The following is a 14,233-nucleotide window of genomic DNA, read 5'->3' as shown; positions in this document are numbered from 1 at the left end:
AAAAAATAAAGTTACTGAATCTGCAAACATGACAACGTCAACATACAATACTGCTGATATTGAAGTGAAACTTATACTCTCATACATTGTTGTCGGCTGTTTAAATTGAGATGAAGAGGAGTTTAACCTGTGAATCTAGAGCCTTAAAAAGTCTGAACTTGAGTTATTTTAAACTTAGAATTTGATCCTGAGAAAATATCATTAGGAAAGGAAAGATTAAAATGATTGCAGCATTATTTGTAAGGAAGAAAAGTTGGGAACAAACCACAGTCCAAGTCCCCCAAAAGTAACATGCTGTGGTTTTCATAAACACATGGTCCTCATACGGTAACTCCAGTGATGGCACCCCGTGTGATATGCACACCATATGCCCCAGGTGATGGGCACACTGTATGCAGGTGATGGCCTGCCATGTGATGTGCACACTGTATGCTGGTGATGGCACCCCAGGTGATGGGCACACTGTATGCTGGTGACAACACCCCATGTGATGGGCATGTTGCATGCAGGTGATGGTACCCCACGTGATGGGCACACTGTGACTTGGGGAATGAGACTCCCACTCTTTTTACCTCAGGGTCATTGCTGCCTGGCCATGTCACAAAGTCCTGCAGAGCCGGGGTCACCCGTCCTTAGTGCTTGCAGCTGTGTTGTAATTGACAGCCTTTGCTCCAAGTCAGTGTGTGTAGGGAGTGCAGCAAGGGCCTGGGGACCTGAGAAGAGTAATTTGACAGCTCCATCCTGGGGTGGGAGAGGTCCTGCTGCCCCTGTGGGGTGACCTATTATGGGCTGGGTGAGTGGCAGCCCTGGTGTTTGTGTTGGACTGATGGCCTCACAAGCACATTGAGGTTTCTTGCTGACAGAATCCCCATGGGGGTCATGGCATGAGTTCACGGGGCCAACCTGGTATGGGAATTTTCACCTCACCAAAGTGATGGACACTTCCCACCATCTAGTGAATTCAAGGTTAATCAAACAACACCACGTCTAACGTAGTAGAGTTGTGACTTTCCTGAAGCCCATGCATGGTCCAGGTAAGTGTCATCTTCTACCAAATCATCTTAGTTTGTATATGGGTGGTGAAGATTCTTGGGGGAATGAGATGCATGTGTCTCCTGGGAGTGAGCAACAGGGAGCTCTGGTGTCCTGGTGGCTCGTCCTCATTTCCCTCCACCACCCAGGCTCTCTCACCACCCAGCTGCAGCAATGATAGCTCTGTCTCTTCGTTTCTTCCCTCAAATGTATCCATTACCCTAATCTCTCACTTCTTATGGAGTGGTTTTGTGCAAGTGCGGGCCCAGAAGTGCTTCATGAACCAATGGCCTCAGACTTGAGCATGCAACACATTCTCCTAGGAGGCTTGCCAAATAACAGAGTGTGGGATGCGCCCCCAGAGGCCGGAGTCTGGGGTTGGTGTAGGGCCTGGGGATGGGCCTTTCTACTCATCTAGGTAGAAATGCCAATTAGTGAGTGACCGTGGTCTAAACCACCCCACTTTACCAGAGGTGAGAAATTAGGAGGGGTCTGTTGCCTGAGCAGCCTTGATGTGGGGGGAGCATAACAGAATGAAGACGAAGAGCACCTGCCCTATGTTTGCACTTGATAACTGCCCTCTTTCACCCAACCCACTGCACCCTGAATGCAAATGCTTCGGGATGGCCTCGCTTCCACAACCAACACTGAGATTCAGACCCTGGTCTTCTGACAGGGTCCCTTGGGCTTTGGCCTGGATACATTTGTGCTCCTCCTGTGTTTAGAAACTGGGTTTTGTTGACGTGACAAGAGCTAGGTGACTTTTCCACTTTGATTAGTGGGGAGTGTGGGCGAGAGCTATTTTTTCAAACTTTCCCATCAGTTTGCCAAGCGGTGTCCTTCATCAGCTTGGGAGATAAGGGCAGCACGTCGGGCCTTTGCACAGATTTACATCATCCCCTGTGTTGATCATGGAACATAAGCAAAACATCACTTTGTTTTTTTCCCCATGTTAAAAACAACTTCCTTTCTGAGGTGTCCCTGGATTGCAGCATTTCTTCCCTTTGAAAGTTTGACTTTGCCCTTGACTCTTGTATTGTTTTTCAGAGCATGGATTGCCCAATTTTCAGCTGCTAGTGAGTAAGCAGCACACTGCATGAAGGCAGGATTGGGAAGAGCAGATGATGGAAGTGCCCGTGTGACTGCACCACCCCAGAGGCCCCAGCCTCTGCCCTTGGCAGGAACGAGCCACCGTGCAACTCAGGATGACAATAGCTCCTGTTCATGAAGCAGGCAATCCATCATCCCCATCTTACAGGTGAAAAAACTGAGGCCAGGTGCTTTATGCAACATGCTAGGACATAGAAATCTAAGGCACAAAAACAAACAGTCTTGCTCCAGAGCTGCTCTGCTGTTGATACTTCCCAGCTTTCATGACCTCCCCTTTAAGGGCTAACACAATTGTCAGAGCTGAGTTGTTGAGTGCAATGGTCAACACTTGTTCTTGCGGTTCCCACAAGAAAAAGACAGATGTGTTATGAAGTGCCATCAAATTACTGGCAGAGGCCGTATGTGGCCCTATTCATAGGCACCCCCCGGAGTGACACAATGAGACTGCTATGATTATGTGTCCCTCACCTTTTCTGAATCACTGATAGTGGTTTCCTTTTCTTTGCAGCACAGAGAATTTGCAGTGAGGCAGGAGGTCTCCTGGTCCCTGGTTTAATATCCTTTTTTGCTCAGTTGATTGAATACAAATTCCATGTTTAGCACTGAAAGCTTTCCACACTTACCCCAAACAACTGTTCATCCCTGCCTCCCAAAATATGCTCCCAGTTGCCCCTGCACATACAGACATTTTTGGCCCTAGCCTACATAAAATGCCTGTATGGTATGGCAGGAAGGGTAAAGGCTTTGATTCGGGTGAAGAAGGGGCTCCACCTCCAGTTGGTGGTGATGAGACCTACGGGCAATTTTGGCATGTGTGGCTTGGCATGAGGTATGCCCAGTACAGTAAACGTTTATGAAACACTAGCTCCCCCACCCCTCCCTGCTCTCGTGCTCTGATTCCAGGTGTCCTGTGAAATTGGATTCATAGTTCTTTATCAAATGGGCATGGGGCACCTATTGGTGCCTGTGTGGTGCTGGACAGAAGGACATCTATGTGTTTGTCCCCTGTTCACTAAACCAGGTGAGACACACACACACCCCAACACACACACACACACAGAAGTACGTAGATAGGCATTTATTTTAGCTCTTCAGCATTAGTATAACCCAATGTGACATCAAGCATCAGGATTGCACAGGGGGCCACTGAAGTCAGGCTGTGCAGAGGTGAGGACATTTATGGTGGGTCCCCAGGGATGGAGAAGGGGTCATAGGAGGAAGGAACAGTGCCATGAAGATATAACTGAGCCCAGAATGGTCCTCAACCTTTGGGCGGTCAAAGGCCTGTTAGCGTCGATGACGACTCCCAAAGACCACACGGAAGCACACAGTTGTGCAGTTGGCTCCAGGGAGTCCAAGGGGCCTTGAGCTAAGGCATGGACCTCGTCTATGGCTCTCTGACTTTTCTTATCTGTCTCTAACTCTTCCTCTCACCAGTTTTGGTTGCTATGTGGGCCATCCCATCTGAAGCATCTTTCCATAGTCCCCTTCCTGATGTTCTTTTCTTTCTTTCATGAATTAATCACAAGCTGCAGTGCATTTGTTAAAGTATTTGTTTACTATTTTTCCCCCTCTACATCTTTGAGGGTGGGGCTCTGCCTCCTTCATGGCTGATCCTCAGCTTCTGGGTGTCTGGTTGGTGCTCAGAAGGGGTGCAGGAATGAGGGGTCCCCAGGCACCGGCTCCTTCCCTGGTGATCTTCCAGGACCAACCTTCCTTTCTTCCTTCCTTCCTTCCTTCCTTCCTTCCTCTCTCCTTCCTCCCTTTCCTCCATTCTTTCTTCCTTTCTTTCTCTCCTCTCTCTCTCTTTTTCTCTTGAGACAGGGTCTCACTCTGCCACCGAGGCTGGAGTACAGTGATGTGATCATAACTCACTGTAGCCTCAAACTCCTGGGCTTAAGTGATCCTCTCACCTCAGCCTCCTGAGTAGCTAGGACTACAGTCATGTACCACCGTGCCTGGCTAATTATTTTTATTTTCACAGAGACAAGGTCCTGCTTTGTTACCCAGGCTGGTCTCAAATCCTTGGCCTCAAACGATTCTCCCACGTCAGCCTCTCAGTATTGGAATTACGGGCATGAGCAGCGGCTGACTCAGAACCTCCTTTCTAAGGATATCCACTCTCTTAGCCTGCTTATACCCCTGTGGTGGTGGCCTGCTGCCCTAACGAGGAGTCTAAACCCCTTTGCACAGCCTTCAGGCCTCTTTGTGCCTGCTTCCCTGCCTGCTCACCTGCCCCTCCCTGCCTGTTATTCCAGCTCCCAGCAGGAAGAACTACTGGCTCTTCCCCGAACACACTGCACTCTTCCCAGCTGTCTGCCATCACCCCACCATCATCTCTATTCTCCCACATTGCACACCCCATCCCTTTGCTGCTTGGGGGAAGGCCACTTACCCTCCAAGACCAGCCATGGCCAGCAGCTTATGGAGACGTACCCAGACACAAATAGACCTGCTGTCTCTTCCCACCTCACTTATCCTAAGGGTGAGGTTGTAAGTAGCCCGCCCTTGATGGACCATCCTCCTGCTAGATGGGGGCAAGACTGTGGCTCAGTGTAGGGCATCCCATCACCCCTTTCCCCCACACCTAGCTCAGTGCCTGCCCCACATTGGAAGGGTACCTCCCTTCCACCCCACTGCGGTCACTGTTTGGTGAGGGAAAAGAATGCAGACAGAAGCTTGGGAGCTTGAGATGGAGAAGCTGGAAGGAAGAGCAATTCATTCTGAGGGGGCAGCTGTAGGAGGTGGGGAATATCAGGATAGAGTCCTGCAAGAGTTTCCGGGATGGATGGAAGAGACCATGGACTTGATAAGCATGATAGGGTGATGGAAGTTCAGGCACTGAGAACAGCAAGACCAAAGTCATGGGGTTAGGGTCAGGCCAACTGAGGCTGAGGTGCAGCAGGTCCGGAGACCTCTCTCCCAGGGCCCACCCTGCACTTCCCAGAGCTGAGAGATGCACATCCTTTCATGTCTCCCCTGGGCACCTCCCCAGCCTCCCCAGCCAGCTGTGAGAGTCAGAGCACTGGGAGCACCAAAGGCAGGCCAGGCTGTGACCCCTGCCAGGGGGCAGTGGGGCTTGGGGATTCATGAATGTTCCCAGAAATGGCTGTATGAGCAGTCACATCATCGGCTGTGACTCCAACCTGCCAGGGCAGGGCCGCTCACTCCCACACAGGATGGACGGATGGACAGACGGCCTACACAGGCCTGTAGGGAGGGGCTTGGCTCCAGCTGTGTTGACAGAGCATCAGGAGTAGGAGGAGAGCTCTGTCTCAACTTGGGGGCTATTTGGTTTGCTGTTGCTATGAAGCAAGCAAGGAAAACATTTGGGAAATCGATCCTTGAGGGGAGGAATTTTCACTACATGCAGGACAAGTGAGACCTCAGGGAGGATGGGTGGGACGAATGCTGAGCAAGTGCACAACTATCCAGGGCCGAGTACACTGCCTGGCACACAGCAGGTGGCCTCCAGATATTTACCAAAGAATTGCCTCTTTCATGTGTTTCATTAAGAAAACATTGCAGGTGCGGGCACTGATTGCAAGCTGAGGAAGTCAGAGAGAAAATACAGAGCACACAGTCTTCTTCCGGAAATCAAATTGCTTAGGGATCTACCCTAAAAATAACGTCAAAAAATTCAAAACCGTTGGTCAGTTCCTTTACCAAACACCAAACTCTGCTCTGTAAAGAAATAATGACAAACAATCATAAACTTCCAATTGCAATGACCTCACTGCCTTATTTTGATTTTTGCAGGAGACGCTGGGGCCATTGCTTTTTGGAGACTTTAGAGGTAGAACAAAAGCCAGTTTGGCAAATCCAAGTCACTTCCCGAAGGCCACAGAAACAGGAAAGTGGTGAGAAAAGGAGGTCATCAGTTAATTTCAACTTGGTTATTTTTTTATTTTTATTTTTTGAGTCAGAGTCTCACTCTTGTCTCCCAGGCTGGAGTGCAATGGCGTGATCTTGGCTCACTGCAACCTCCGCCTCCCGGGTTCAAGCGATTCTCCTGCCTCAGCCTCCTGAGTAGCTGGTATTACAGGTGCCTGACACCATGCCTGGATAATTTTTGTATTTTTAGTAGAGATGGAGTTTTGCCATGTCGGTCAGTCTGGTCTCGAATTCCTGATCTCTGGTGATCTGCCCACCTTGGCCTCCCAAAGTGTTGGGATTACAGGCATGAGCCACTGCGCCTGGCCCCTTGGTTATTCTTTAGATTGGTAATGTAATAGACAGTGTAAATACATCTACAAATTCAGAAGGTTAAGAAAGGGTATGCTAGGAGAACTAGTCTGTCCCTCAGTCACATTTTTCACCACCACCTACAAGAAGGCATTGCTATCAATTTATGTATTCCTCCCAAAACATTCAATAAATGTAGAATCAGTTGCATACATTCATCTTGCTTTTATTGTACACAAACAGTACCACACTCTGTACTTTCTCATTTGTACTTAGCTAGGAGATTTTACTTAAGTTGAATCACTGTACTTTTAGAGATTTTTCTCTATAAGAAAATCAGAGTTGCTCTTTCTTGTTAATAGCTGTCTGTCTTCCAGTGGAAGGATGCCCCAGGATTTATGTATCCAGCACCTAGAGATGGGCATTTAGGTTGTTTGCAGTATGGCTTCCGGATAGGGATTGGCTTATGTATTTTTTCACGTAAGTTTAAAATGATCTCGCACGTCTGTCTCATTATCTGTAGGATAAACAGCTGAGGGTGGCATTGTTAGCACAGACCATTCTAGCTCCAGCTTCAGAATTTCAGGGCAGTTATTATTTTCACCTGCCCTTACACCGTCCCTGAAGGGAGCAGCAGGGATCATTTCCTTGAATGTAAGAATGACTGTCGCTTGAGGTGATTCAGCAATGCTCTAGCGTTTTAGAGTGTTTTAGCCAGATTAGAGAGAAATGCATTTACTTAGGGCTTGCTTACAGTAAACAGGACTGTGTGGGCATCAGAAATGTGAATTCTTGTTCAGGATCCACCATTATAGCCTCTGTGACTTTCACCTGGCAATATCCTTCTTTCTCTGGCCTCAGTGTTCTCTACAAAGCAAGGGGCTGGACAAGCCACCTCCAATTTCCCAGTTTGGCAACACCACTCCTAAAGGATCTGAAGGGACAATAGGAGGCCCAGGCCTGGAGGTAGGGTAGCCCTGAGCCTGTGCCCGGAATGGGAGGCAAAGATGGTGGCAGGTGGGTGGGAAAATGTGGGGTTTGGGGGTCACAGGAGAGGCCAAGGGGCAGGCCTGGAGCATGGCACACTCCCTGATCACAGCCCTCCACTGGAAGGCCATGGAGGGAGTGATGGGGAGAGCCTGCAACTCCTGGAGATAAGCCTGATTCTGACTTTCTTTGAAGGATTTTTTTTCTTGTGACTTCTTTCCTGTGAAGGAGAATATCCGAGAAATGAGAATTTTAACTAAAGAGAAAAACTTCACATTTGCTACTGATAAATATCTGGCCTACGCGGGAAAGTCGTGGGTGCCCTGGGGTTCTGGCTCCACTGCTAACAAGACCTTGTTAGGCCTTCTTAACTGCCCCTCCAAAGAGGAGAAAGGCTCTTGGAGGTAGAGTGAGATTGGTTAGATTGGGGAGCTTGGCAGAGCCCTAGGATGAACTGTGTTTTTGTTTTGTTTTGTTTTGTTTTTTTGCAGGTTGGAGGCTTTTTCCTGCAGAAAGAGAAGCAATTCCGGGCTTTTCCACAGATAAAACGCTAGGGCTTGCAGAGACCTGGATTCTAACCCCGTCTCGCCTTTCCTCACTCTGGGCCTTGGTTTCTGCATTTGAGAACTGCTGAGTGGGCTGGTGTTACCCAGGATTTTTTAATTTTTGCAGAAGACGCTTTGCAGGAGATCTCTAGGGCTTTTTCTGTGTCAATTAAAGAGCCTGGCCAGCTGGGCCTGGGCTGTCTTTTTGACAAAAACAAACGTCATCCCCCTCCCAGCTGAGCACTTGTTAGAACTGGACTTTAACTCAGGGCCTGAACCCCCCTAACAACAGGACAAACAGTATGAAATCAAAACCGTTTACCCTCCTCCCATCTGCGGTTTGCGTAGGGCCTTGGGTGCACTAGCAAAACAAACTTATTTTGAACACTCAGCTCCTAGCGTGCCGCGCTGCCAATCATTAACCTCCTGGTGCAAGTGGCGCGGCCTGTGCCCTTTATAAGGTGCGCGCTGTGTCCAGCGAGCATCGGCCACCGCCATCCCATCCAGCGAGCATCTGCCGCCGCGCCGCCGCCACCCTCCCAGAGAGCACTGGCCACCGCTCCACCATCACTTGCCTAGAGTATAGGCCACCGCCCGCCGCCACCAGCCCAGAGAGCATCGGCCCCTGTCTGCTGCCCGCGCCTGGAGATGTCAGAGGTCCCCGCTGCTCGCGTCTGGCTGGTACTGCTCCTGCTGACTGTCCAGGTCGGCGTGACAGCCGGCGCTCCGTGGCAGTGCGCGCCCTGCTCCGCCGAGAAGCTCGCGCTCTGCCCGCCGGTGCCCGCCTCGTGCTCGGAGGTTACCCGGTCCGCCGGCTGCGGCTGTTGCCCGATGTGCGCCCTGCCTCTGGGCGCCGCGTGCGGCGTGGCCACTGCACGCTGCGCTCGGGGACTCAGTTGCCGCGCGCTGCCGGGGGAGCAGCAACCTCTGCAAGCCCTCACCCGCGGCCAAGGCGCCTGCGTGCGGGAGTCTGACGCCTCCGCTTCCCATGCTGCAGGTACCACAGTCCCGTCCCTGCTCCAGCACCTCCTGCCCCGCCGGCACCTCCCGTCCCCACTCCCCTAACTACTGGGTGGGGCTGCAGCCAGGCAGGGGCTTGTCCACAACTAGAGCTTGAAACCAGAGCACGTAATTGGGGAAGGAGCTTGGGTCACCCAGTGGAGGCCGATGATTGCATGGTCTTGGCAGGACGTGCCCTGGGAAAAGAAGGAAGATGTTCCAGGGCACACATAGCTTAGTGGAGACTCAAGGAGGAAGTTCACACTTGGCCCTCGTAGCCCAGGGATCTTTAGAGACCCAGACAGCAAGAGTAGAGGGAGGCGGTGGGGCTGCCTCCACAGTTGGGATGCCACCCTGGGTCCCCCACCAGTCTCCTTGCCAGCATGTGGGCAGCCCCAGTGGCTGGAGCATCCGGGAAGGCCTAAGAAGGGAATCCCTCCTGCTGGCCTCCCCAGGAGGTGTTTGGAACGTCCTTTGTAATATACGTCCTGGATACAGTATGTGCTTCCCAGATGTTTACAGAACATAATGTGAGAGTTGAGGCTAAAAGCTTCACTTCCATTCATTGCCATAGAAAAACAATGTTTGATGTGTATGTTGCCCCCTAAGAACATGACAATCAGGTTCTTTCCTGGATTTAAGCAGGCATTTGTTTGTAGCGGGAAGTGGAGGAAATGCCTCTTTCTCTACTCCAGCCCCTATCTCCTCATCTGGGCTGCTTGCACGTCCTGTCCTGTGCCATTCTTGGAGGAATTAGGACTTCCATACCCTGATAGGGTGTTAGAGTGAGTGCGTGAGAGTCAGTGACCCTTCCAAGGAGGGAACAGGGATTTCCTGCAGATTCTCTGCCCTTTAGAGGAAATGAAAGGGAGTCGTCTCACTGATCCTCAAGGAGATGGATTTCCACAGGGGGTCCCTTATAGGCTAGTGTGCTGATTCTGTTCATGCACCTTTGGACTCTATCTGCAAGATCCTCTTGGCACGGGGGTGGAGGGGGTGTTGCAGATAAGTCCCTTAGGACGTGGGAAGGCAGGGGCCCCAAAATAGAAGAGGGTAATACTCTGGGTCAGGAGAGCTGCATTCTAGACTCCACTTCTAGATGAACTGTACCAACCATTCAGGGATATTAGTAAAATCCCCATTTTAAGGATGGGGAAGCTGAGGTTTCGAGGCTCTCCACTAATGCAGTTAGGAACTGAACTCTAATCCTTGCTTCTTTAGGGTTGTTCTCAGCCTCAGCAAATGCATTTGTTGCTCTGCTCCCCTGCTGCTTTAAAAGCAGAAATGTGGGTCACCTTGCCAGGCCCTGAAACTTACTATTGTCAGGAACAGAGCTGGCATTGCTGTTGGGTCATCACTCTTCCTGGAAACCATTACAAGGTCCTTTACAGTGAGAGTCAGTGAAAATCAGGTTAAGGAATGTGGCCATCCTCATGGCCCAGCCTGGTTTTGAGGGAAGGAAGTGATCTCGTGGGGGCCCGAGAGGTACAGATGCTTTGGGAGGGTTCATGGGGTCTGCAATGTTTCCTTTCCAGAGGCAGGGAGCCCTGAAAGCCCAGAGAGCACAGAGATAACTGAGGAGGAGCTCCTGGATAATTTCCATCTGATGGCCCCTTCTGAAGAGAATCATTCCATCCTTTGGGATGCCATCAATACCTATGATGGCTCAAAGGCTCTCCATGTCACCAACATCAAAAAATGGAAGGTGAGGCCCAGCAGGTGGGTGGTGGGAACTCTCCTGTCAGAGGATGTAGCTTGAGTCGGCTGTGACGAGCAGACCTGGCCCACTCCTTCCTGGTCCTGATGCCCTGGAAATAAATAAAGGATTTTCCCCCCAAAACCTAGTGGCCATTTCTCAGCTAAACTTTGTCAAGCTGTGAACACATGGACTTTCAGGAGAGGAGCCCACTGGATGCAAAGAAAATGTAGTTCCTGATGATAAGTTACTTCATGTCTCTGAGCTCCTCTCTAAAGGGTGTCAGAGCATTGAGTTACATTGTTCCAAAACTTAGTACAAGGGCCTAACTGCTTTCACCCCCATTGTATCATTTGCCTCCCTTTAAAAAAAATTGTCATAAAATAGACATAAAATTTACTGTTTTAACTATTTTGAAGCATAGGTTTCTGTGGAATTAAGTAACAATAAGTAATGCATGTTATTCTGCAACCACCACCAATATCTACCTTGAGAATTTTCGTCTTCCCAAACTGAAGCTCCGAACTCATTAAACATCAACTCCCCATTATCTTAATTATGTCTGTTTTGAATTCTACCACTTGAGGGCGACAGAGAATCAAAGTCGGAGTGACTTGATTTGAGGAAAAAAATTACTTCCACAAACATGCCTACCCAGAAAAAGGGAGGATTAACCATTTTCTCAACATTTTGGAATTTCATCTGAGAATAATGATAAATGGAGGAAAGTTAACTCTTAAATTATCCAAATGAATGCCTTAATCCTCACTTGATTTAGTTTATGTAAAATAGCCTTGTAGATTGCAGAAGTTATTCAAAATCTAGAAATCTCTTCTGCTAAATTCTTAATTAAGAGTTATGCCCACTCTTCTTCTAACCAGATGGCGGGTGCCAAAAGTATTCAGTAAGTGGCAGGAGGAGTTGGGAAGAGTTTTGTGGTGTTGGTGAGGCTCTTGCCAGGGGATGTCTCTGTGCAGGTGTTGAGAGAGTGTTTGGTGAGGGAGAGAATGGTGTTCTTGTTCTTTATCTGAACAACTTAAGACAGACTAACCGCAGGTGGGAAAAAGAGGCCCAGAGGGAGCACATCACATGACACCTAGTCCCAGGTCCCTGTGGCCAGATCGTAGGGCCACTCCTGCTTCTACAAAACCTCTTCCATCAGTCACTGTCTAGGCTGATAATTCACTGTGTCTTGTTAGATATCCTAATGTCAAGTTATTCTCTTAGGAGCCCTGCCGAATAGAACTCTACAGAGTCGTAGAGAGTTTAGCCAAGGCACAGGAGACATCAGGAGAAGAAATTTCCAAATTTTACCTGCCAAACTGCAACAAGAATGGATTTTATCACAGCAGACAGGTAGGTGGCCTTGCCGATGTGTGTCGTCAGGGTGAAAGGGACTACTGCCCTACATTCCTGCCAAGCTACGGTCATTCATGGCAAAGAATGTCCACTCCAAAGTAGACACCAGAAGTGGTTGTATTGAGCCAGATCCATCCCTCTGGGAACCTGGAAATCTAGGTGAAGAAAGCCTATTGAACAGGCCAATATGTCACCACCAGAGGAGGAAAGCCCGCACTGGACCGGGGCCCTGGGGCTAAGCCTGAGCTCCATCACTCAGCAAGCCAATAGCTATGGAAGACTTTCCTAGGCCCCCTAACGCTTGGATCTCGGGTTCCTCACCTATATAAGAGAGGAAGGGAACAAACTTAACTTAGGAAAGCAAGTGTCTATGTGGACAGCTCTTACACTTTTTTCTCCCTGAACTGTCTAATAAAACACAACAACATTTTTGTGGCTTGCCAGATAATAAATGAGATCAAACAGACCAAGATTTCATATTGAGGAGTGCTTTAGGTCTCAGCGAAGTACAGGTTCTGTAGATTTTATTGGGAGAAACTGAGGACTAGGCCCTGCTTCACAGGCAATGAACAGTGGGGCACACATGAGACATGTTCCCTCTGGGTTGGGCTCCCCTGACATCAGGCTATGAAGCAGACAGCTGTGCACACACTGTACTGTTTAACACATGTGGGAAGTCATTATTGCATGTGCCACTCGGCCATTGTCTCTGTTTTATGATGAGAACCAGGAGGGTGTGAGATTTGCCTGCATCATGGGCAGCTGGTTTCACAGCCGGGACTCTTGGCTTAGCTCTGCAGTGCTCGGCTGCACTGAGAAAAGGGCCAGCTATAGCTCTACTTTCCCTGTCAGCTTGTCATCTGCTGCCCTTGACCTTGGTCTTGTCTTTGCAGTGTGAGACATCCATGGACGGAGAGGCGGGACTCTGCTGGTGTGTCTACCCTTGGAATGGGAAGAGGATCCCAGGGTCTCCAGAGATCAGGGGAGACCCCAACTGCCAGACGTATTTTAATGTACAAAACTGAAAACAGATGAAATAATGTTCTGTCACGTGAAATATTTAAGTATATAGTATATTTATACTCTAGAACATGCACATTTATATATATGTATATGTATATATATATAGTAACTACTTTTTATACTCCATACATAACTTGATATAGAAAGCTGTTTATTTATTCACTGTAAGTTTATTTTTTCTACACACTAAAAACTTGTACTATGTTAATAACGTGTACTATGTCAACTTGTGTATCATGAAACACTTCTCATCATATTGTATGTAAGTAATTGCATTTCTGCTCTTCCAAAGCTCCTGTGTCTGTTTTTAAAGAGCATGGAAAAATGCAAAATGAAGTAAGAGAGAGTAGTTTTTCAGGTAGTTTAAAGGAGGACGATTAACTTATATATTCCACCATTCACATTTGATGTACGTGTGTAGGGAAAGTAAAAAGTGTTGATTACATAATCAAAGCTACCTGTGGTGATGTTGCCACCTGTTAAAATGTACACTGGATATGTTGTCAAACACGTGTCTATAATGGAAACATTTACAATAAATATTCTGCATGGAAATACTGTTATCTCTGTGGATGTTTATTTAGTGATACTGTCTTTGTTTCTGAAATCCCTTTGTCCTTCACCCTCACCTTCCTTATGCATTTTGTGCTTTTGTGATATCAAGATGGTGTTTTGGGTCTGCAGAGCCCCTTGTCCCAACTACCCTAGATCTTGCCCCGGCTGCCCCAGGGTTTCCGCTTCCCAGTGGCATTGGGACCTTCCTCCTCTTCCCGGCCAGGTTGGGCATTCCTGTGTCCCACCTCTCCATTAGTCCCCATCCTCCCCAGGGTCCTCAGCCTCTTCCTCTTGGTTTGATTTGTCCCTTCCGTTCAACTTATAAATAGGAACAGGGTTTCTTTCCTCTTAAACACAAGACAGAAGTGCTTCCTTGGTTTTGCTCCCTAGCCTTTCCCTTGCTTGCCCTCCCTTCCTGCTAGCCTCCTTCTTCCACAGGGCTCCCAGCATCCTTTCGTCACTTCTGTTTCCATGACTGAGCCCTGATTGCAGCTCTCTTCTCCGCTCCTCAGAGCTCTTCTTCCTTAACACTGTGCCCTGCTTGGTGTGCCCAATGCTGTCCCTCCTAACTCTTGCTCACCCTGTTGACTGCTTCTTTCCTCCCCTCCACATCTTTCCTGGCACCTTGCCCATCCCAGGGGATTCCATCTCGGTCTGTTGGCTGCCTCCAGCCCTGTCTCCTGGACTCCCGCTGCTCTTTGTCAGGGGGAAAGCCCACACTTCTCCTTGCTGCAGGCCACCT

General features: G+C 49.0%; 1 protein-coding gene across 1 annotated transcript; it reads left to right on the top strand.

The window, feature by feature from the left end:
• The first annotated feature begins 8,342 nt into the window (after positions 1-8,342).
• IGFBP1 (insulin like growth factor binding protein 1) lies at positions 8,343-13,491 on the top strand. Its single transcript, XM_003268908.3, has 4 exons — positions 8,343-8,856; positions 10,394-10,563; positions 11,782-11,910; positions 12,807-13,491. Exons 1-4 carry the CDS (start codon positions 8,508-8,510, stop codon positions 12,936-12,938), a joined length of 780 nt encoding a protein of 259 aa, XP_003268956.1. The 5' UTR covers positions 8,343-8,507; the 3' UTR covers positions 12,939-13,491.
• Positions 13,492-14,233: the final 742 nt, after the last annotated feature.

Source organism: Nomascus leucogenys, chromosome 17, assembly GCF_006542625.1.
Source record: "Nomascus leucogenys isolate Asia chromosome 17, Asia_NLE_v1, whole genome shotgun sequence".
Taxonomy (NCBI): Eukaryota; Metazoa; Chordata; class Mammalia; order Primates; family Hylobatidae; genus Nomascus; species Nomascus leucogenys.
Note: the sequence above shows the minus strand (reverse complement) of the source record. Positions and strands in the feature narration are given on the sequence as shown.